The sequence below is a fragment of the Tympanuchus pallidicinctus genome, unplaced genomic scaffold (assembly GCF_026119805.1).
Source record: "Tympanuchus pallidicinctus isolate F22 unplaced genomic scaffold, pur_lepc_1.0 scaffold1, whole genome shotgun sequence".
NCBI classification, from domain to species: Eukaryota; Metazoa; Chordata; class Aves; order Galliformes; family Phasianidae; genus Tympanuchus; species Tympanuchus pallidicinctus.
Genome location: NW_026294618.1, coordinates 91,011,428 through 91,036,903, shown reverse-complemented (window position 1 = coordinate 91,036,903; position 25,476 = coordinate 91,011,428). Strand labels below are relative to the sequence as shown.

Genomic DNA, 25,476 nt, shown 5'->3' with positions numbered 1-25,476 from the left:
CCTGGACTGTTAAAAGCTTACCAAACAGAAACCAAGAACTTTTTAAATAATTAGAAGTAAAGTAAAAAGATTAAAGCACGCCAAGCAGCATCACATCTAATCAATGGCTTCTTTTTTCTTCCTCTGACAGTACACTTCAATCTACGCAGATGTTTAAAAGGCATTGTTTTTAAAAGAGCATCTAAATCTTCCTTTCAGTGAGAAAAAATCTTTCATTTTCCCTATCCTAATATACACACTGAGCTCAAAAGTAGTTAAACTCTATTGTATGCCATAATCCACAGACTGAAGCATTTCTTATCTCATAACCTAACAGTGCTTAGAGCACAAAGTTCACTGAACACTCATTCATCCTGTTTTTGTTGCAATTTTTGCCTTGTAAGTGAAAGAGAACGTATCAATTTGAAAATCAGAAATCCAATACTTTTGAAGGATATGTTGATTATTTCCACAAAAAATACTCCACATTTATGACAGAAACATATTGAGCTTTACATCTCCACCAACAGCTTCTCATTAATTTGTCCCAAACTGTCACTTCAAGACTTAAGAAAAAAAAAGTGTTTTCTGTAGATTTGGATGTTAATTTCTGTTTTCTTGTAAAGCAGTGTAGAAAATGGAACAATTCATTTGGAGATTGGAACTAAAAGGCCACTCGATTGAAACACACTGGCAAAACACATCTTTCACCTCTTTATTGCTCAGCCCTGCTCATCTAACTGTCCCAGTGTAATTACCAAGCTAGGTAGGAAAGCAGCTACATGAACAAGCTACATGAGCAGGATAAGATTTCCTCCATATACTCTGTCAAGTACTGCTTTGATGGGTCCCTCCTCACCAACTCGCAAAGAGATTTTCTTCATACAGGACAGGCCTTAAGGACAGCAACGCTTTCGCATGGACTCTGCTCAACAGATGGAACTAAAGAAGATCCTCAAGAACTTATGCACAACAAAAATACCACAGAGCAGAAATTAAACAAATAAAAGAGCTAAAAGAAATTAAAGCTAAGTTATTCACAACTGTCTACGTACAAAGTTACACAAAAAGACCCAAAAACAACGACAGCCAGAGATAAAGGAACAGCAATAAGTCTCAGCTTCTTTCTCATTCTACAGTTACAACAGCAGTCAAGTATCTATAAACAAAAAAACACCCTTTTTCTTTTTAATGGGTAACCTCCAGTAGGACAAAACCTTTCTGTGCTTTATTCAAAACACAAATATATGCAAGTTAAATGGCATAAATAAACAGAAGACAAAGAACAAGAAAAAAAACAAAAACAATTTATTAAAAAACTTATTACAGCATGACAGTGCCTACATAGGGCTTCTGAATGTCTATCTGCAGGTACTGACAGTGCAGCAAACCAATCAGAATGTTCCAATTACCTCCACTCAATTCTGTACACAAAAGTAATTGCCAAGGGTCACTTGAGTTTAACAAATGTCTTATTGAAGTTGCAAGAACAAAAGTAAAAAAAAAAAGAAAACATTAAAGCCATAGAAACTGGTCCTCTCACAACTCCACAAAAAAACAATTACTCCATTAAAGAAAAATCCAAGAAAAACACTGTCCTTTATAGCATTTAATCTTGATTTAGTGTGTAGACAAGTTATTTGTGTAACTAATTAGACACACATTTTATTGTCAGCAAAAACTGAGGCCATAGGAAGAAGGAAGAGCAAAGAAGTAGTGCTTAGTTAGGAACTGTATAGAGTAACTGCTAGCAAACAAATTGCACATGCACATCGCAGTGAAGGCTGTAGGATACCAGTGTCTCCAGAGGTCACACATACACAGAGATGTTTATTTAACCAGATAAAAAGACCAAATATTTTTGCAAAGGAAATAAAAGGTCAAAGTTCAACTGATTATAGTTTTAGATACCACGATAGGCTCTTACCTTTTGCAGACTAGTAGGATTTAGCTGGGTTTTATCTATTATTTTCACAGCAACCTTGGGGAAGGAAAAAAAAAAAAGAAATTCAGATTAAACTCGGAGAAATGTGTGAATGACAATATATTGCATATCTGTGAGCAACAGCATACACGTGCCTTTAAGACATGCATATGTATGCTTTTACACATTTCAGCAGGCAAAATTTTTCAACAATCAGGCTCTACAAGCAGGAGTTCAGGGCTTTGCCACTGGATCATACCACAGTAGAATCATTTTATACTTCTGTCAGTATTTGGACAGAACAGTGTTACCCTGTTTGCTGGAAAACCACCTCTCCCAAGTACCAAAACATACTCTACCAGTAAGGTTTTCTCTGGTTTGGGGAAATGAGCGGATGAACGGAACTCCTCCCAAAAAACCCAAAATACCCTTTGGTGGGCAACAAACTTCCTGACCTTTTTTCCAACCACTCGTACAAAAGAGAGGCTCTTTTATTGAGAAGAGAAAGGTAAAAGGAAAGTGGAAATACTCATTATAAAGATAGCCAAAGAGTACATGAAATATCGTGACAGCTTTTTTTTTGGTGGTTTTTTGTTTTTTGAAAAGCCTTACCTCTCTTCCAGTAAGAACATGTCTTGCCAGCTTCACTTTGGCAAAATTTCCTTTTCCTATTGTTTTCAGTAGGCGATAATTTCCAATGTGAGGATGCTCCTCATTTGTAGACGTAATTGAGTTCCTACATCGGGGGATGTTCTGTCTGCTACCGGACTTGATAGGCTGGACGTGGGGTTCAGTGTATCCATCCACAGAGGTATGCTGGAAGAAGATAAAACACTTGAGAATTTACCTACTTGGATTTCAGACTGTTGCAGTTAAATAAATTAAAAGCCAAAAAAAAAGCGTGGAGGAGAAGGAAAGAATTTATTTTTTGCAAGTATGTCTGATACCCAGACTGTAGCCTAAGCAGAGCACACTGTTTTTGTATACAGTTTGATGCATGACTCAAGAAAAAGGTCTGAAGAAAGATTTTTACCAACTCCCAAAGTAAAACTAGAGACACACAAGGAGGGACCAATAAGCCATTACAGACCTCCTCTAATACAAAACCAGGTCAAACTATAAACCGTGTTTCTAACACACAATCTCAACCAAATTTAGTCTTTAAAAAAAAAAACAGTGCTTTTTTTTTTTTTGGCACATGTGATAACAAAGTGTTGCTAAATTTTTTTCCTCCAACTCCCTTCATCTCAAGTAACGTTACAATAAAATTGTATTTTTTACATAAGATGTGTTTCCCAAACCATGCCTGCATCTTTCTGTAAGCCACAGAAGTTCTCGGAGTAGTAATGAAATAATGAACAACCTACATCTTTAGTTAAAAAGTCAGGAGAAAGAAAAACACCATGAGGGCTCATAACTATACTTCAAACCTCAAAAAGCCTTAATAAGAACAAGAATGCAATTTTTAATACAAGTCTGTACATTAACTCATGTTAAACGTAACTGAAACTTGCAGTGCTTCTGTACTTTCCCATCACATAATGGGCAAGACACGTGTAAGACATGAACCTGGGGGTGCTGATCAACACTAGGCCAAACATGAGCCAACAGTGTGCCCAGGTGGTCAAGAAGGTCAGTAGCACCCTGGCTTGTACCAGAAATAGCGTCGCCAGCAGGAGCAGGGAGGTGACATTCCTCTGTACTCAGATCTGGCTGCATCTTGAGTGCCATGTTCAGTTCTGGGTTCAGTCCATGTTCAGTTCACTAGAAGGAAGACAATGAGGCCCTGGAGCACGTCCATAGAAGGGCAAGAAAGCTGGTGAGGGGTCTGCAGCACAAGTCTTATGGGGAGCTGCTGAGGGAGCTGGGAGAGGTCTGAAGAAGAGGAGGCTCAGGGGGAGACCTTATCCATCTCTACAACTGCCAGACACGAGGACATGGTGAGATGGGGGTCAGCCTCTTCTCCTGGATAACTGGGGATAGGACTAGAGGGAATGGCCCTAAGATGTACCAGGGGAGATTCAGGTTGGATGTTAGGAAAAATTTCTTCTCTAAAAGAGTGGTCAGGCACTGCAATGGGCTGCTGAGACAGGTGGTGCAGTCACCATCCCTGGAAGCGTTCAAGAAACGTTTGGATGTCACACTGAGGGATATGGTTCAGTAGGAAATACTGTGGTAGGTGGATGGTTGGACTAGATGATCTTAGAGCTCTTTTCCAACCTTGGTGATTCTGATTCAAAGATACAAATGGGTCTCGGAAACATTCCAAACAGAAACCAAAGTACTAGAAGATGTCAAAAAGGGGTTCAGTGTTTCTGTATTTCAAGTATTCTTGCATCAGAGGCAAATTAAATGATCTTAGAGGTCTTTTCCCACCTTGGTGATTCTACGACTTACATGTAAAATTTAGCCTTTAATCTTTCCCGTTACAGATTTTAAGGCAGGCAAATGCTGTAGGTAGAAACAGTAAGTGCTTAAATTTTGTAGCAGAACGGCACAACTACTCATCCCAGGTCTCTGAGCTCCTAGTATGCGTCAATCACAAACAAAAGTTGAGACACCGTAGTATTTGTTTCTTTATTCATTGCTTCACTCAAGAAGTGGCTATCTCAGTACCTTGGTACACAGCACTGTGCCTGTTTACAGACCAAAGGTTTCTGGATCTTTCACCTTCAACTGAAGAGAAGAGCCAGAAAGCAGCACTAAGTTGTCCTGTAAGCTCTCCCACCCAGTCATTTGCTAGGCAAGTCTTTATTTTCTTGTACAAGATAGAATTTGAGGTGATGCTTCCAACTTTAGCATGTGGTTATTACAGACTGATGTCAGCCTGCTCCTGTAAACAGCAAGTTATTTCAGTCCATGAGCACTAGTAGAACTTGGAAAACTAGCAAACAGCTGCAATGAAACTGGGAAAAAAACAAGGAGTACACCACAGCCAAAACGTACCTACCAAATGTAGCACAGCTCTCTTTACATCACCTCTATCATTATTCATCACAGCCAGGACAACAGTCCTAAATATAATTTTCTGTTCAGCTTTTCATTATCTGAACATCTCTGCAAAACACTACTTTACCCCCACTGCTTAATTTAGAGCTAGAATATTTTCCAAATTATTTCAGAACCAAGCAAGTCAGGCATATTAAGATTCTGTATATCAGTCAAATTTATTCAGCCATAAAACACCACACTTGCAATAGTATTTATTCTTCAGAAGCACATAATTAAATACTTTGTGGACTCAGAGGATCAGAAGGACAGCCCCAGGCTAACAGGCTGTGAAACATTCCTTCAACATAGGACTCCAGTCTTGCATGTGATAGACAGAGCCCAGATGAAAATCTTATTTAAGAAAACATCCTGCAAGTCATTATTTGTATAGCACTGACCAGGAATATTCCAGTCAGACCTCAAACCCCATCCAGAGCTCCAGCACTGTTATACAAACCAGTTTTAAGTCTCTGAGCTTATTTATGCACACAATTAAACCTTGTCGTGAAATAGGATGCCTACCAGAAGCATTAGCAATCCTAATATTAATTGCAAATTTCATACACATCATAGGATTAGCCTCCTTCCAGTAGGTACTTGAAAGGATCTTTTAGATAAGCGTTCGGATGGGCAACAAAACCAATGCCACTGGCAATGGGGGAGAGCGTCGCTCAAGAGATCATTTTCATGCAGATTTAAGAGGGAAATCAGTTATCAGATGAGATAACACGGAACTTATCTGAAGAGGAAAAAAAGCACATGAGGTTCATGGTCGTAACTCTGGATTTTGGTCTGTGACAGAAAATGTCCCTTTCTAGTTTCATAACTCTTCCCCCGTAGACAGCTTATCTTCTTAGTAAAGCCTTCTCCACAGCTATGGCTCAGGATGTCAGAATACACGCATAAAAAAGGTTAAGTTTCTTAGCCTGTGAGCCACGTGCATATAATTTCCGAACGAGCAGTGAATATATTTCTAATTACTTTTCTGAAGTTTTGAAATAAACCTCTTTCACACAAACAGCTCGCTGTTGTTGGGGAACATAGAGGAATTTACAGACGAAACTAATCAGCTTCTGTAAATCAGTATTAAATGAAATGCAAACATGTCGAAATTGAGACATCAAACAGACAACAAAAAACCCACAACAAAACTTAGATCACATAATAGCATATCAGAGATTTCTTCCAAACAACATTAAAGCTGAATTCAACAGAATGATACAATTTCCACAGAGTAGTTTTAAGACATTTCTGGTCCATTACAATACATTCATTCATTATGCATCAGCTACTGTGAGGCTATTTTAAAATGCCATTTCAGAACAACCACCTCTAAACTCTGAGAAATTTGTCAGGATGCTGTAAACAAGTGGGCTGTTAATGAAAAATAATAATCCCTACCATCTAATAACAGTTCTAGCTAACAACCTGCAATTCCTAGAGAGGGTTTTTTAGTAAGGGATTCTGATATTTCTCTAGATATCTTAAATTTACCTTGACATCTATGTAATGGGAAATAGCTGTCACGGTAGATACAAAGCCTGTGCTTCTCTACTGCACTTATTCAGCATCCTTCCATTGTTTAGCTACCACTATTATATATTCCCTCTGATTGCTTTAATGAAACTTGCATCATCAAATACAATACCCATTCTTATAATCTTAAGAAGTCCCCAGAACTATTCTGGCCACCAAACCACATTCTCTTTCAATTAAACACGTAAGGCCTTGATAGCCTTTGGAGCTGCACCTAACTTCCACACATCAATACGCCTATCTGCATACCTCATCAGATTAAGCAAACTTCTTAGTCCTGAATTTTCCTCTTCTTGAATTACCCAAGTCAAATTCCTCAGTGCAGTCACCCACAGAACTGAAGAAAGAACACACAGTGCTAGATAAGGCACAGAATCACGTTTCTGCTCTCAATATTATCTCCTGCTCTGAACTTCACTTTCTTGTAGCCAATTTTCATGTTCATTACCCCTTTCAAGGCACTTTTAAGCATGTGTCACACACACAAGCATTTGTAACAGCAGTCATATTTTGCACTGGTTATTTGGATAATCTTGCAGAGAGAGGACTCTACACGCCTCAGAAACTTTCTTCTCTATAGCTCTGACTTGTAACAGCTTTGATGCACAATACAGGGGCATGGACAAAAAGAAGAGAAGGATGAGATGTCATGTCCTGGATGTCTGCTTGTTTTTGTACTTTAACTGCTTGCTATCTGTAACTACTGATTCGTTCCCTAAGAGATTCTCACAAAACACCTCTTTTCCCTTTCACTTAATTAACAACCAAACCAAAGTAGACGAGTTGAATTTTTTTTTTTTTAAAGTTATGGCAAACCTCAGCATGAAACCAACACAGATGTTCAGATCTGCTTCTTCAGCATCTTCCGTGGAGAGCTTCAGGTACAGTGGGAGGTGTGGTGCAACTCCAAGCTGCAGGTGACAGCATCTGATCTCTCAGCTACTGCCAGAGGAGGACTCACTGTTATTCCAGGTAAACCTCATACCTGCACAAAACCACTGCTTACTCTTGCCACAAGCACCCATCGTGCCATACCACAATTCCTAAAGCACTTCTGATCTTCATCAAAAGCTTATCAGAGCACGATCCACTCTAATGTTCCATGTAGTACACAAAAGAAAGTACTCTGAAAGGGATAATTAAAAAGACAAAAATGTACAAGTATGCGCAGAATTCTTTTCTCAATCCCTTATCAGCAGCTAAACTAGACTATGAATGCATGACAGGAACTTTGTTACTAAAAGAAATGAAACAATCACCTTATTCCACTGAAACAGGACAATGTGCACGATGCAACTCAAAAGCACACAAGAAAGAACCCCACAAAAATACTGTAAGGGAAACAGAATGAATAGAATATTTTAATTGGGTGTCAATGCAATGGTGGAGAGAAAAGAGAATGAGACAAAATCGTGAAAGGCTTGTCTTTGACTTGTACCCATGTGCTGAGCCTGCTCATACAGGCTTTCCAGCAGTGCTCATTGAAAGTAATCAACCACACGCATGCGCATCTCTCTATTTATATCTGATTTACATAACATGAAGGAATTCCAGGCATGAACTTCTGGAAGAGCTTGAAGTTATCAGCAGTAAGAAACAATGAGTTTGAATACAATTGGTTGCAGTCAAGCACGTGCAAGCATTTTATTAACTAAAACCATAACCCTGAAAAGGATTTCATGCACATACATAAAGTTATATATATATATATGTATATATATTTAATGTCCAGCCTATACACATGGAGCTCAATAAACAGTATTAAGTACAATACTAAACAGGATAACTTTCATCCTTTTTTTTTTGTATCTTTCCTCTTCTCCTCAGTTGTAACTTTGTCTATTTCAGAAACAGCTTCAAAGAAAAGAAACAAACTTACTTCTGCTGCAAGAGACAGTACAACCCAAAGAAAATAGAAAGATTCATTTCAGAATCTTCATATATACTGGTGACAGGTATGCCTACGCAGACCACAGAGTAAATGTTAAAACTGTGCTTATTACTATGGTTCCTAAGCCCTGTAAAAGCTTTTTTTTCCACCTGAAGTGCTCAACACATTTTCACGAGACAGAAGTCAGTTTGCTAACTCCAAGACAGAATTGTTCCTCTAATCACAAAATACAGAAGCTGCAGTACTTACAGGTCTGCACTTCAAGCAATCTAGGACAGAAAACAGAGGGTGTGCCCTATTGCTGCACAGCAATCCAATGCATTTCCATAGTTCTCCAGAATACATGTAATTCCACATAGAATCATGGAATGGTTTGTGTTGGAAGGGACCTTTAAGACCATCTAGTTCCAACCCCCTGCTATAGGCAGGGACACCTCCGTCCAGACCAGGTTGCTCACAGCCCCATCCAGCTGGATCTTGAATGCCTCCAGGGAGGGGGCATCCACAGCCTTGCTGAGCAACCTGATTCAGTGTGTCCAATATAAGGACACTAACTCATCAAACCCTTCCCACGGCATATCAGGCATTTAAGTTATGTGGAAGAGCAAAGCTTATCATCAAATAGACTCACAGCTACTTCCTATACAAAAGTTACAAAAAATGTACAAGTCAACTCCAGAGGAGAGTACTCCACAAAACCCACTACCTCCATAGCAGCACAGCAGGCCTTGCAGCCCAACAACAGGCACTATGATGCCTCTGCTTCTCACCCTCCTTCAGGAAGCTTCCCCAGGCAGGCTGGCAGAAGGTGCAGAGAGCAGCACCTTCTTGTGCTTGTTTTATTGTGCTCAAAATTGGCATCATTATTGCAACCTGGCGCTTTCGCTCCTGACTCATCTCAAACACACAACATTTTCCAGGGCTAATTCAAGACAGCCAGCCCTTATATTCTCCATTAATTACTACTGCAAAACAACAGAGCCCACTGTCTCAAACCCAACAAAAGTTAAGGCAGGATTGCTAAAATCTGCTGCAGTAAGCCACAGGTGCAGCCAAGGAGAGGAAAAAGAATTCCTCCTAACATCTTGTTAGGTTTACTAATTTTTAATTATGTATCACTCACTGTACTCCTAGAAGTCAAACCGTATCAAGCAAACTGTACCAAGTCTCCTTTTTTTTTTTTTCCCCCCAAAATGAAATGGTTACCTCACAGGTGAAACCTAACATGAATCCTTTTAGCAGAGAAGAAGAAGGGGGAAGGAAGGAGACAAGTCATTCCTGCTACAGCCTCATAGGCACGTTTAAACCATCCAATGCTTCCTGCCAGCTGCTGCTCTTTTCTCAGGAGATCATCATTCAGCTTTGCCAGTCTCTTCTGCCTTCTTCTGGGAGATCTTCTGCCAGCACGGAGCTGCAGACAGCATTCTCAGCTCCCCTGCCAGCATCCACAGGCACCAGGCACCCACAGTTAGCTCCAAAATATTCCAGTACAAAATGAAATGAAAAGCTAATGCTGATAGCTAATTGGAACCAACTAAACACGAACAGGAACACAACCAGAAAGTGAAACTTCTGGCACGGAAACTGGCAGGAACTTTTATTGCACTTATAAACAACGCAGCCAGGCCATTTTTCAGCTGGCCTGATGAAAGGCAGGAGAAGAGAGACATGAAACAACCTAAGGCACAGGATCCTATCAGGCACATGGAGCTTCTCAAAGCGACTGCAGGAGTACAAGAAATGGAAGATGCTTTAATACCTAACTTCAAAACAGAGGGGAAAGGGCTGTTTCTGCAAACTACAAACTGCAAGCCTGAGGCTTGCATCCAGATGATGAGAAGAACAGCAACGAGTTAGCAACTAAGCCAAAGCAAAAAGTCAGAAGGACTGGAGGAAAAAACATGAACTAAAGCAGATTAAAAGCCCCACAAAGAAAGAAGGAGACTTGCAGATTTGTTTTGTTTATGAACACAGGCTTGGTGAGATAGAAGAGCTTACAATGCCTGCTTAAGAAGCTATCTTTTAAGAAGGACATGCATGGGTAAATCACTTATCATTTCTATCACATGAAACAGAAAATGAAGTTATTTCTCGCAAGCTAGACAGTATGCCTGAATCTTCACATTCCCATGAGTGCATTAGTCAAATGATGAGTCCATCAAGACAGACTGCTGTCTCATTCTGATAAAAACATTTCACCTCAAGGTTTTATTAACTTTCTGAAGTACAGACTCCTGCTGAAAAGTGACGAGATGGCCAATTACAATATCTGACCTGATAGCTACACAACGTCCTACAAAAGAAATCATAGGGCAGCACAGGGCTCTGTGATTTCCATTAAATCGTGTTTCAATGGAGGATCTCCAACTGAGAAGGATTTTGCAATATTCCTTTCCAAATTCTTGAAATTCTAATTTAAAGGACATGGAGACTCATCTAATTCCTTTTCATATAACACAGACATATCTAAAAGTAGTTGGGCAACCTGCTAATTTTGAGAGTTAAAAAAATTGCATGGACATACAGTAGATGAATAGGGGCTATTTTCTGCCTGTTCTCGGGAGCTACAGCCTTCAGGGCAGAGGCAATGAATCCCTCCAGGTCAGGTGGGCACGTTCACAAACCCTTGTGCTAGAGGACATCAGCTCAGCTTCTTCATGTCAGGCCTATTAGTATCTCCTGGCCCTCCTTCCTCCTCCTGATGTCAACAGAGAACTCGAAGCCTACAGCCAAGGAGATGCAGCTCTAACAGTTAAGCCAGGACTCAATCAGGCTCTGCATACTGCAGACACTGTTTTCACAATTGATACAAAGTTTGAATTTGTAAGAAAAGCTAAGAATATGCAACCCAGCACAGAAAAACCAACCCAAAAGGAGGAAGCACTCCAGATGGTGTGGGACACTCCTACCAATGAGTTTGCACCTCCAGAGCATTCCATTATCAGAGAATAAAAGAATGGTTTGGGCAGGAAGGGACCTTAAAGATCCTCTAGTTTCAAACCTCTGCCATGGACAAAGACCCCTTCTTCTAGAAAATTACAACAGTTTTGACCCAGTTGCAGTCTAGACGAGTCTGATCTGATGGCTGGAGGTGGAGTTATTGCCTGTTAGAGTAAGGAGTGCTGTAAGAGCACTGCTAAAAATCACTGGTCTTCTCAAAGGATAAACTATGTTCTTTATAGCAAGATTATCATGATGCAATTGAAGTAGCAGGTGTAGTAGGACACTGACAACTGAAAGAAAAGCCAAAGCAAAATGAAGGCATCTGCTGCTGAGTATACTCTGCCTTGTTTCTAATATAAGTGTTAACTATCAGATCAAAAAACACATAACCTGTTGGACTGTAGTAACTATTTACCCCTATGTGGGTAATGCTACAACACACTTCAGCTTGGCAAACATATTCCCAAACTTGCACACATTTATGCTTAACTTGAGGCAGTCCAAACACCGTTCCTTTGATCAGCTTCCATCTCACAATTGGTGCATGAGCTGAGCTGTACGGAGACAACCTCCTCCTTGGAGCCCCCTTCTTCTACGTTCTGGCAATCACTTGTTATGAACTTTGGCCTTCAGTTATTTAGCATCACAAACTACCAAAATCCGGGGGGGGGGGGGGGGGAGGGGATGAAGAAAGAAAAGCAACCAACAGCAACGTTCCTCAAAGATTTTGCAGAGGATGTAACACGGCTAAAAATATTTCCTTACAGTTTTAAAGAGGCTAATACAGTTGATTATGAATATTAACAGGCTGACACATACTGCAGACACTGCAGACATCTGTCAAGGTACTGAATTCAAGCCACAAGCAGAAGTCATATGCAAGCATAGAAGAGAAATGCAAAAGCCAAACTCAAGAAAAAGAAGCAAAATAACTAATGAAAGTCTGTGCTGTGCATGTCAGCAAAAGAAGTGAAGGGAAAAATACTGCAAAAACAGCAGACGCTGAATTTACTGTCCATTGAAATAAAGAGACATGAAAAACTGGAAGAAATAATGTTATTTGTGTATGCATACATACACAGATAAAGCTTAAGAATACAAGGAATTGAACAAGGGTTCAACAAGGGTTGAACAAAAGCTAATAGGCATTCAAAATAAATACAGACATTGAAACAAACAGCCAATCCAATAATAAGAAACACAAAAAATAACCAGGGCTTTCTCTCTCCAGACTTTGACAGTCAGTGGGTGAGGAATCACAGATCCCTAGCTATGGTCTTCCAACCTCCTCCCAGCCTGCAAGCTGTCAAAGTCAGGCCCTTCCAGACTTCTCTATCTAGATGGTGAGGGACAGCAAGTAACCACTGGCAGCAGTGGTGACCTCTAGCTCACCATCAGCAGCAACTGTTCACTCTCTCCTGCGCTGGTCATACTTCAAATCAAACTGGCCAGCAGTAAAGTAAGGCTAAAGTAAGTAGTCTGCAACTGTCCAGTTCAAGTGGCTTACCCAATAAGATGCTCACATTAAAACAGGAATTAATTTTAAACCACTCATTTCCTACCATCTTTCTACCACCCAACAACCGACATGAATTTGGAAAGCCTTCTACCCTTTCCCCAAAATTATCTCAGAGTAAAACCTTAACTCCACAGTTAAGTTACTCATTTGGTGACTGTACCACCTGTCAACATATTCTTCTGTCTCCCAGTTCACTTGCTGCTTTCTTCTGTTGATGTCCCACTGAGCCAGTCTTGGAAATATCTTCAATTAATTCAAGATAATACCAGGGAAAACAGATGATATACTATTGATATATTTTTTTTTTTATCATGACTAGTTTTAGTCCAATAGTCAATTACTGTATTTAGTTTAGCTTCTTTGGGTTAATAACTATTATAAGAAGGGAAATAGAACAAAAAGATGGATGCTAGCCTAGTTTGCATCTTCTTTGCTACTGCAGAAGTCCTGACACCACCCAGTTTGAAAATAATTCCGTTTATGTAAAATATTATACACTATTGGAAATGTATTTAATGAGCAATAGTGAAAAAGCTGACAGCAACACCAAAGCACGATGTTCCCCAAAAGGTCACACAATCAACCAACAAAACACAAACAACAACAGAACATGTATCCTGTAATACTTCAAAAATATTTTGATTTTCATATGAAAATCACCACGTTTCTCATCAGAGAACCAAGAATAGCTTTGCTATAAAGGGCCTTTAAATGCAGTTTATTTCATCAGTTTATTTTTCTTCGCATGGGTTGAGTTATCACACTTCTGTCAGCCTGCTCACAAACACCACAACGAGCCATACATTCTCCAGTAACAATGCCCTGCATCAACTAATTCCAGTGCCTTTATTAGATCAACTCAAATTGCTCACACTGACTTTCTGCAGATAAGATTTCTCTGCGCTATGCAGTAGATGGAGCAAGAGTTGCATTGTGAAGCGCTCTCATACATTTTCTTTGTTCGTGTGCATCACTGTCCATCGCTGGAAGAAAGGTCTCTAAAAAGCAGCCAGCCTTGTTTGTTTCTCATCAGATTCAGAGATGAAGATTTGAAAAGCTGTTACGCACACGCATGCGTGGCACAGACTGCTCAGAGACAGTATTATTAATATTTTCTGTACACACCTCGTTGTGTGAAATGACTGCAATTGTTGCTCCTTCTGAGTCAAACCTTAAGGAGAAAATGCTATTGTAACTCTTCACTAAACAACGCTGTTCTCCTGATTCTTTTTTTTGCAGCTGCCAGTACACAGTCCCTGCTATGATAACTGCAAAGGCAAGAAAATCTGACTCTTGTTGGAAGAAATTTACTAAATAAAAGCCAGAATGCTTTAAGGAATTCTATTACCTTCAATCGATCATACTATCTGGAATAGAGATGAATAAATACATTACACATGCAGTCCATTTGTAGGAAACTATCATATCCTTTGTAAAAGCTCAATGTAGCATTTAACAGAGTAAGGTAATTTCCATGGCAAAACTCAGACTCATCTTAATTGTGCAAGATTCTCCGAATTTCTGAGTTATGCTTGTGTTTATTTTAAGTAATGACAGCAACATCTAAGAATTAGATACTTATATACAACTGCAGCCAAGTAGGCACTCTCAGAAGGAATTTCAGATATTTACTGTTTAAGCACAAGTAATTTACACTGCTGCTATGCATACAGTGCTATTTCCTACACTCAGTTCCCCCAGCTCTGCAGTTCTATCACAATAAATTCCTCATGTATTACTGGAGATCACGAAATAGCCCTCTACAGAGAGTATTATAAAATCGTGCATCCCTTCTGACTAATCATAACACAATTTTAGTTACTTTCAGATGTCATCTGAGAGAAGAAAGCACAGTAATGTTACTGGGGGGGGGGAAGGGAATGCAGAGTCAAGTCTGCAAATGGCAAATATTTCAAGTGGTAACAATCCTCTCTGCTTGTAACTCCAAAAAGAATCCCCAGAAAAAAAATCAACTCCCCTCAGCCCACCCAGAGCAAAGCATTCCTTCACTCCCTTTATCTGGGCAATTCAGACCATTCCTATACTAACATGCACCCTGGGATCCAAACAAAAGGATATTACTTGAAGGATAAACAGGAGATAGAACTACGTAGCTTTAGTAAAGCTTTGTATTGATTTGGGTTATGTCATGAGCAAAGCTGGAAGCGGTCCCAGAAAGGGTGAGAAGCATAAGGAAGTTGGCAGTGGCTACGCAAACCCAAGTACAAAAGCACTTTAGTAAGCAAAATATGGGAAAAACAAAGGGGGAGGGGAGGAAGGTGGTAAAATAGGAAATTATAGGTAGTAAGTGTCCAGCAACTTAACGAATGTGGGTTAACGGAATCTCAGACAGACGGATATCGGGATGTGTGTAAGAAAGCTGTTGTGGAAGCAGGTTTGAGATTATCACTAGGTTTAAAATGAATCTGACCAAGTAGACAGGTAATAACCATTAAGATTAAGGTTGCAGTCAAGAGGTCTTTTCCACACAGAAAAAGGTGGCTGCTCGAAGATGAGCAAAAGATCATTCTCCTTACTTTTATTTCTGTTTTTTTCTCAAGTATTTGCATAAGGTGGAAAAGACGAGATCCACCAGCAGTGCAGGAAGGCGGGCAGCAGGCAAGCCTCCGCCGGGCTGAAAATAGCAGCGGCTCGGGGTGACTCAGGCTGGCTCACCTCGAGGTGTGTGCCGTGCTGCACCAGCAGCCAGACTGGGCCCTCCCTTGGTAGCCGAGCAGAGGCACTGCAGGTTTTACCACAAGGTGAGCCTGGGGCACAGCCCAGCCAGTCAGCTCTGCTGGAGCCTGCTCCATCCAGAAGCTTGGCTATTTTTTCCAACCACATCCATCTAATAGAAGATAGCACATAACAACTTTGTCTAATTTTGTCTCCGCTTGAGATTTTAAAAGTTATCATGCACCGCTATTGCTTTATAATATAAAAACAACTAGACTTTGTCACCGGTATTATTTCCATTACCTGCTTTTGCCAAAGAGTGCCATGGGCTACACAGCAGCTCTGTGCATCCGTTGGGCTGTGCCATCATGGATGCACTACAGCAGCGCTTTCCATCAGGGATGAAAAGTGCAGTTGCTCTGTGCAATCCAAGCTATCCACGTCACAGCTGTATTTGCTTAAAATACAGTGTTGTTGAATCTATTAACATTTATCATATTCTGGATATCATCTTCTGCTCTGATTAGCTTGTCTTGTTTGCTACTTTTGTGAACTCCACGGGCTCCATGTTTAAACATAAAACAGGATTGTTGTTCTACTGACTGCTGACCCACCTTAGAGTCATATCAAACAAGCCAGACACTGCTCTGCAGTTAAGAAGATGTTTCAGTATAAATAGCCACGCCTATTCCTCTTCCCTAAGATTGACCACACGTAGCCAGCCTTTAGCTGGACACTATGAAAGACAGAACAATTTAAAGAAATTTTTACTGCTCATTTTTTGAAAGTGCTTTTTGATTAGGTGTACATTTTGGAAATGAAAACAAAGAAAGTGGCTAAGGCTTACTGTAATCAGAAGTCCTCTTTCCGAGGACTGGAGAAGGCTCCAAGAAGACCTGGTAGCAGTCTTCCAGTACTGTTCCAGTTCCAGTACCTGAAAGGGCCCAAAGGAAAGCTGGGGAGGGAATTTTATAAGGGCAAATAGAAACAGGATGAGGGGAAACAGCTTTAAACTGCAAGAGGGTAGATTGAGACTAGATGTTAGAAAGACATCCTTTACTGTGAAGGTGGTGAGATACAGGTACAGGTTGCCCAGAGGCTGTGGATTCCTCCCTGGAGGAATTCAAGGCCAGGCTGGATGGGGCTGTGAGCAACCCGGTCTAGAGGGAGATGTCCCTGCCTACAGCAGGGGGTTGGAACTACATGGTCTTAAAGGTCCCTTCCAACACAAACCGTTCTGTGATTCTACAATTCCATATTCTTCCAGGCAGTCCTAAGAAACATGCAGACATGAAAAAATAGCCTTTTTTTTTTTTTTTCCCCACAACACATTGTATTATTCTATTACGAACATAGGTTTCTATAACAATTTACACTACTATAAGATGTCCCAAACTTGAAACCATTTATACACAAAGAACCAGGAGCCATAGGTATTAAGCACTTAAATGCCTAGCAGCTCAGCAGGAGCCTTTACAGAGTCATTTTCATCATAGCAGCACTGATGTTAAAAAGGCAGTGAAGCGCAGACACTTCTCACTGCTTCACCCAGTCTGCACCCAACATATCCCACAAGTATAGGAACAGCAGGAGAACAGAAGCAAATAACTCTTGCTGGATCCATATACAAAAAAAACAGAATCAGGAAAATCTGAAGGCACACAGACAATACATTAATTCTAGCAGAACAGAAAGCCTGCTTTCTGTAATGATTTACAAGAACCTAAAAGTGGCAGTCCTGATAAAAAGGAGAACTTTAGAATAGCATAGCAATCTTACTTTCTACACAGACATGCCAAAAGCCTACGCTTTCAGATTTTACATCAGGACATTCTATTGATTGAGCATTACAGTCTAAGCCATGGCACTGCTCCATGGGCTCATCCACTTCATTGCCTGAAAGGTTAATTGCAGCCCAGCTGAAAGCAACTGTGCAGATGCCTTACTACAAACAGGAACATATGGCTTTCAGGATAAGTTGGTGTTTTTAGTTAAAGCATGCTCAGTTACTACTTGGGTAAAGCAAGATCAAACTAGATCATCTGAGCCACTTGGAATTTTTAACCTCAGCTTTGCTAGGACGCCCATCAAAAGTCCACCGAGCTGCATCATTATTACTGCATGTTAAACTGCCTCAGATTTCAGTTGTGCTGTATTCATTACACTGAAGGATATAAACGTTTCAATGGAACTCTCCTGTTTGCTTAGTTGTTTTCAAGAAATATTCAACTGGAGATCATTTGTTCTTAGCATACTGCTACCTAGAGGGGAGCGGATGTTCAAGAACGAAGACCCAGAAGAATTACGAAGTCATAAAAAGAAAAAAGAAAAAAAATGGTTGATTCTGAAATTCCAGAAAAATAAAAAACAAACAAAACACAGAAAGCAAGCATTGTGCTTCCAACAACAACAAAATAATAGATCATGTCACGGCCACAACACAAATAAGCGGAGTTTGAAACACACCATTGTCTGCAGCAAATTAGATGTAATATACTTAATGCAGAGGGCAGCACGGGGCATAAACATACATGTATATGAACAACCACCAAAAAAAAAGGGAAAAAGAAGAAAAGGGAAACAAAAGTTGAAGCTAAAAAAAGATAATATCTAACACCATGGATAAAATGCTAGCTCTGCTTGAAGTGAACTTGAAGAGTTCACTCCAGTTGTTAGCAGGGCAGCTTCTAACAACTCTGTTTCAGGGCTTCATTTGCACCACAGATTTTGAGCTCCATATTAACAGTAAGACCATCTCTGTCCTAATTATACACCAGTTCCTCAATGAATCTGCACAGAACTTTGAAGCTCTCTTAAAAGCAGTAAGAGCTCAAGGAGAGGTCTCCACTAAATTCTGAGAACAAGAAAATAAACCTGCATGTGAAAATACAAATTGCTGACCAAAAACAGAATTTTAGAGAAATCCCACTATTTGCACTAGAAATAAAAATGAAGTATTACTTTGCTTAGTGTTGGAGCTGTCAGTAGCAGAAATCAGGAACAGGAGTTCCCTCTGCTCAAGAGCAGCAATTGTCACAGCAGTAGCTTACCACAGTTACGGTGCAAACATTAATTTCCAATTATAATCAGGTACCATGGAAAAAAACAAACCCTCCCTTTACAGAAGATCGAGACATTCTAAATGCAGAGTTAGAAAACAAAAAGGCATATTAACAAAATAGCAACTCTGCAGGCTCAGGATGATGTAGAGATCCCCCACCCAACGCTGGCTGCAACTTAATCTCATTGTTCTCATCATGCATTTAAATCCACTGACCAAATACAGTTTTCAGAACAGCAGCCACAAACAATCTAATGCTACGTGTACCTGTGAACCTTCAAAAACCCACAAAGTGTGAAATGACACAAGCAGTACAACCAAACCACATTAACTCTTTCCAAACTCCAGCAACTTGGGGTGCTTTACAACACCTAGAAAAAACAGTGAAGCATGAAGCTAGATAGTACAATCATTTGCTCTAGAATATTTCTCTTTACAGAAAGGGGAAAGAAAAAGAAAGAAGATGTGCATCGCCCGTCCCACCTCTGATTCACCCAGAAGAGTAAATCCAAACTGTTAATAAAATGGACCTTGCTCCCTCCTTTGTGCTTTATGCTGTAGTTAAACATGTGCTTTCCCCACAACTTAGGAGCTTGCTCAAGACTTGAGCCAAAACCTAAAAAAATAAAAAATAAAAAAAAATCTGCACAAAGGAAACAGAAACACTCAGACTGGGGGAACATGCCCTGTTTTTACCATTTGAACAAACATACAGCCTAATGGAGTTCTTATGATCAAGGAAACTCATCATACACAGAAAAAAAATACAGGCATTCTCCAGTTTGCGAAAGCCCTTCTCTTGTGGATAAGAAAGATACAGCTGTACTCTTGAACCCACAAGGCCTGGAAAGTAGGCCATCCTTCTGCTTAAGGCAGTGAAAGAAAGAATTCTTGTCAGATACTTTCTCCCACGCCCCCTCTGTCCAAATCAAAGCCATGTGTTCTTATTGTGCAAAAGCAAACCCAGGCAAAGAAAAAAAAAAGGAAATAAATTAAACATGGTATAATTATTATTATCCGGACCTTATCACTCCATCCCATCCTCTCCTCTCTTGCCCTACTCAATTAGCTTCCCTCAGAAATGCAGCTGCCCTCTAGGCTTCGCTATCAGACAGCTCCCTTTGCCACATCTGCTTTTCTTGCCACCTGACACATCCTCTTTCCTGTCAAGCCTCAGCTGGGGTGTGCAGGTTGCTGCAATTACCTACATGACAATGCAGATCTCATCACCTCATCTCACCGTACTATCCTGCTCCAAGACTCCCCTCTGTCATGACATTGAATAACACTCACAAGGCAGTGGCTAGGTAAGCCAAAAGGCAGTTCCTACATTCGTCCTCGGCCAGCATCACCATCCAGCACTCCTGCCTTGGTTGTTGCTTCTTCTGCAGCCAACACGCAACCGTGGCACAGAACAGTGCCTTAAACTTTCTCAGAGGATGCCACAGCACAGTCACAGCACTATCTTCAAAAGATCGAATGACTTTCACTATCAAATTCAGCAAAACTCTTATGCCAAACCAGGAGACATTTATGCCAGAAGCAGCAAGCTACAGCATTCCCTGTACCACCTGTACCACTGGAACAAGTGGCATACAGCTCACTGCCACATCTCCATGCGTCTTTTCTTATACAGAACTCTCAAAACACACTGAACAGAATACATTACCAACACATTTCTTTTCTTTTGCTTTAATTCAAGACCATTCCCAAATTTAATCACTGTACAGTACAATAGAAAGGGGAAAACACAAAAGCCCCTCTTTCCTCAATTAATCCCAACTCAGTGAAAACAAAGGAGCTGCAAGCTCACAGACTCGGATTCCCATCCCTCTCCTCCTGCAGCCTCAGCAGAGATGGGAAGCTCTGTTCACCCAAACTAACCCCAACTGCAACTGTCTGAATGCAGACACACTACCTACAGCAGCCTACACAGCGCTACCAAGAGCAAACTGCAAATAGCTACATATACAAAATCAAAACACAGAAGAACATTTATTTTCAATGTTACTATTACCCCTCACTTTAAACAAAACAAAAAGCTGATAATAGGCATAAAAATAATCTTTACTGCGCTGCCTCCACCCATCAACTTCCCTCAACTTTCCCAACTGACCATTCAATAGGAAAGATGTTTGACAACTATATTTTGTTTCTTTAAACATAATTTTGGTGAAAGAGAAATAGAATTTCCAGTGAAAAACACTTAGAGACATCTGCATTAGAAAAATTAAAATACTGCACTGGGAGATAAAAGGGAGAACAGGAAGAGGAAAAAATGGGTGTGACTTTATACAGCACAGCCCTATCAGTTACACACATACTGACTGTTCCACAACGACCGTTCCCCTCCACCTGTTGTTTGCCCACTGTCATCAGCCCTCTTACCTTTCACTCCATCTTGCTGATAAGAGCTTATCAGCTAATCTGCTGCACAACCCGATTCCGTCTGGACTGCCTTCTGAGGGCACTGTGGCATACAAGGCACAAACAATTGTGGAAACCTGCACAGTTTTCACACATCCAGCCAGCAGCTCCCATGAATCTTCAAGGCGCGTATATTCTTACAACAAGTGCTATATCTGATTTCATTTTTCTAATGTCAGAACTCATGCTTGCATACTCGCTGAGAAAAGGGTACACTGGAAATATATACACAAATGCATGTATTTTTTTCTCTAAAAGGACGTTGCTGGCAGCTGCCAAGGGAGCAGGGGTGGCAGTGGTCGGGTAGGTCCCGATGACTTCATGCAACGAACTCACGCCATGTGCAGAGCACAGCTGGACGCATCCGTAGGTTTGTACTCAGAGCCATCAATCAGCTCTCTCCGGGATCCAGAGCTACAATCTGTCCCTTGAGAGCCACACAATGGAGCAACACTTCTGAGAGGCAGCCGTGGCGGAGGGAAAGGAAGATCACTGTTAACTGCATGTCTTCTGAGAGCTTCAGTAATAGAAGTGCTTGGGAATTGAAAATATGCACTACAAAGAGGGAGTTAGTTCACCGGGCCAAAAACACTCACGCTGCTCTTTAGCTCTTGCTTTCTCAGCCTTCCCTTTAGTTGCAAGGTCTCACCACTCAGTTACTACTACTTACTAGCTAACCTTTGTGCATCCAGACGGCACAAATGCTTTGCCAGTCCATTAGTGCTTATTAGTAGGAGGAAGCACATTAAGAGTAAATTAAGCGTCTCACCTCACTCTGACAGAGTCCATTTTAAACCACGGGATTTTGCTGCTCTAAAGTCTCCAGCAGGCCACCTTCTTCACCCCACATTCCTCACTTTAGCTCTGAGGCTGGGGAGCCCAGCAACACCCAAAGGGCTTCCCTGGATCCCTGCGCCAGAACCCCACTCACAACAGCACCAGAACAAAACTACTTGGGGCAGATTTGGGAACTCACTGCTGAACAGCTCTTTACTGTTCATCTCACTAGAGGATTATATTCATTAGTATTACGTTACAGACTTATACCAAGATTTGCAATAGCAAATGCGCAATTCTGAAGACTTTGATATTCTAACCCAATTTTAGAAGCCCAATGCCCTCTCTGAAAGAAGAGAATATATCCTTACCTATATCTAGCTGTCAAAGCAGACCATTCAAAATTAGCATGTTTTCTAAGTGAACTACTAACACTTGAAGTTCTCATTTCACAGAAGTTGATGATGTTTGAAAATATTTCCATTTGCCTTGTGTAAATGCACTTTGCAAGTCTTATGTACTGTACTCCTGGTTTATGCATAAATATTTCTTATCTCCTTCTGCCATCTACCCCTCCTCTACATTCCTATATACATTTGAAATAGAAACTCATAAGTAACACATATCACTCAAATTGGGATCTTGTCATTTAATTAAATCTAAACACTCATTTCATCTCAAGGACTTGCATGCTTCCATTCTGACACCAACAGAGGAGAGGCAGCCCATGAACAAATAATGAGGACAGGCCAAGTGCATCTACTTGCTTTAAGTTTCAACTATGCTGATGTTGCCTTGTCAATTAAATTTTCACTTAGTGACTGAGATTAAAGCCTTCAGTTCTTTAACTACATTATCATATTTCTGCTACCTTCACCTACTAAAGCCTCTTCATACAATTCAATAACCCAATCAAGCAGACACGGCTTCTTCAGCTCGTACAGGCAAGGCCTAATGCTGGCCATAACCCCCAAACACCTCCTCCTGTTCTAACCTACCTCACCAACTCCCTTCGTTTCCTAACGATTACCTTCTACCCAACTAGAAAATGGGTAGAACCACACGTGAGACATTTCATAGGAGCGCTCCTGCACCTTCGCCTTCCCAAAGGCAACCAATATCGAGCGCACATTCCAAACATAACTCTTCTAATCTTGGTTCTCTCACCTTCACACCTCCCATGCTGCGCCCACTTAAGTAATTCCCACCAGCGGAAAGGACTAGACAAAGTCCAGGCCTTTAGAATTGGTTGGGTACTCTGCCTACCATGACAAGAGACGGGTTATTTTCCACGGGAAGGTCACGACAATGGAGAACAACACGACGCTTCAACAGCACCAAGCCCGGGCGGAGCAGAGGAAGAGCGCAAAGATGTTTGAGCGGAACACAAAGGAAGATCCAAACAATCAACTCGGGACATACCGAGGCCGAGAACACCGACAAAACACAAAGCAAACCAGAGGAAGGAATACAGCAACAGGAAAGCGGGAGCCCATCTCCAAGGTGCAGACCAGACAAAGAGCAGTACGGCCGGCCGGCAGCCTAACAAGCACGCAGCGCCGGAGGAGCCCGCAAGGCGTGGGCAGGCCGGGCTGGAGGCAGGCCGGGCAGAAGGCCGCTCCCGGCGGAGCACCGAGGCCGACCGCCCGTGTGCGCGCGGGGCGCCGGGCTGCGCTCAGTACATATAAGGGCAGGGCGGCCCGGCCCGGCCGAACAATGCGTGCCAGCAGCCCCGCGCCGAGCGACCCGAGGCGGGGGCAGGCGGCGGCGCCGCGAAGGCGAAGGCAGGGGGGACGGCCGGCGCGGCGCGGCACTCACGTTCTCCGTGTCCCGCTCGTTGACGGTGGGCAGCGGGGTGCGAGTGGACATCTTGTGGGCCGCGGCGCCGCGCCCGGCGCGCTCGGGAAGGCCGCCCGCTGTCGTAGGCCGCGGCCGGGCGGTGGAGGCCGCCCGCTGTCCCCGCCGGCAGCGGGGCGCTCAGGGCGGGCTGCGGGCCTGCTGCCGGCCCCGCTAGGCGCCCGCCGCCATGGCCTCGCCCGCCGCGCTGCCGCCCGCCTCGCCGCCGCCGGGCTCCGCGCAGCTCGGCCGCCGGCTCCTCCTCCTCCGCCCTCCTGCCCGCTCAGGTGAGCGGCCGGCGGCGCAGGGGGGCCGCGACGCCTCCTCGCAGCATCCGGCGGCGGCGGCGACTCCTCCCTCCTCCCGCGGCCGCTGCCCCGCGCTGCCTTCCCCGGCTCTCTCCTCCTCCTGCTCCTCCCCGGCCCCGCAACGCAGGGAGCGCAGGGCGGTGCAGGCGGGCCGGGCCGGCGGCGCCGTCCCCGAGGGGCGGTGAGCCCGGGGAGGCGGCCGGGGCGGCCGTGCGCTGCCTCGGAGGGGCCCCTCGGGCTGCCGGCGTTGGGGGTGGCGGAGGAGGCCCGAGGAAGGCGGGGCGGGACGGCGAGGGGTGTGATGCCCGTCCGTGCCTCCTTATTCCTGGGGAAGGTCGACGCTCAGACTTTGTGGAGACTTGTAAAAGCCTGCGTCAGCATCTGGGTGAAGCAAGTGGAGTGTGAGTGCCTCTGAGTCAGCCCGAGCGGAGCTGCAATCCGATCGGCAAGACCGGGCAGCGCATCCCTCCGCTCGACCAGCACAGACCTCAAGCACTCCACTGATGACCTCATGTGCTTAAAATTAGAAACATGCACACATTTTTTGTCTTTGAGGAGTTGCTAATGTTTACGTGACAGCAGCTTGCGCTATAAAACCAGCCAACCTTCACCAAACTCTTAATCTAGAGAAGCAGAAAAGCTCACGACCCCCAAAACCTAAAGACCAACGTGCCTGTATTTCCCTTGCATTTCTTGATATGTCAAGGCTTTTGAAACTGGGTTTGTAAACATGTTAATAAATTAAGCAAACAATCCTTGCTCTCAGAAATGTTTTTTTGGAAAAATATTTTGGAATGCTCTTGTTGCGTTGCACACCTATCATCAGGATGCCCTGGTGCACTTGTGAAAGGAAGTACTTGGTTATTTGTTACCTATAAATGTGCTTAGGTCTGGCTGGTGTAGTTCTGGTGTCATTCAGGGAGTGTCCCCACAGCAGCTCAAAGGACACCAGAGCTTTCTAGATGTTTGGGAAAGCATCTTGGCCACTGACACACACACAGAGCATTGCTGCATTAGCAGGGCAGTGTGGCTGGGCTGTCTGAGCACTCATCATCTCCTTGCCCTGATCGTGTATGATGAGTCTGTGTGGAGCATCAGAGGTTCCCAGCCAGTCCTCAGCCCAGAGCCTCCTGAATCCTTGCTCACTACTGGCACTGTGAGGGGACCTTTGGGGTTCTTCGTTTTCCTGGGAACAAAATCAGCCAAGACTGAGTTTACTGGGAATAAACAACCGTGGTCTTGTCAGCAAGCCAAAACAAGTTGTTGACAAACTGGCTATTAACCCAGTTTGGTTGCTTAGCTCATCAAAATGCACTCTTATTCCGAATAAGTACAAGGCTGTGTCTAGGGCTGTGCGTGGGGCCTGGCTCAGCAGCCTGCCTTGGTCACCTCTCCCCGCTGCCAGCCCACCACAGTATGGATCTGTCTGTGCATTTGTGGTCAGGGAGGAGAGCAGTACACTCAAACATCTTCTTAATGCAGTCAGTGGCACTGCTGGCTGAGAGAAGGCTTAGAAAAACTTCCTGCCTTGTCATTTGAGTATGTTTTGGTCAGTAAGTTGTATGAACATGTTGGTTCAGCAGATACTAAAAGTATGTAATAATTCTT

At 42.6% G+C, this 25,476-nt stretch overlaps 1 protein-coding gene across 8 annotated transcripts in view; it reads right to left on the bottom strand.

Annotated features, from left to right (window-relative positions):
* Positions 1-23,685, bottom strand: part of MARK1 (microtubule affinity regulating kinase 1) — a 55,365-nt gene extending 31,680 nt beyond the window's left edge. For 5 of the 8 annotated variants that reach the window (XM_052700473.1, XM_052700509.1, XM_052700481.1 and 2 more), the window contains exons 1-3: positions 23,543-23,684; positions 2,516-2,719; positions 1,907-1,960 (exon numbers count right to left, since the gene is read on the bottom strand). In XM_052700473.1, the coding sequence (XP_052556433.1) occupies positions 1,907-1,960; positions 2,516-2,719; positions 23,543-23,593 (309 nt within the window). In that variant the 5' untranslated portion in view covers positions 23,594-23,684. Of the gene's footprint in view, positions 1-1,906; positions 1,961-2,515; positions 2,720-9,027; positions 9,049-23,542 lie in introns of those variants that run through there. The other 3 variants (XR_008210477.1, XM_052700491.1, XM_052700501.1) reach the window with 3 other exon arrangements.
* Positions 23,686-25,476: the final 1,791 nt, after the last annotated feature.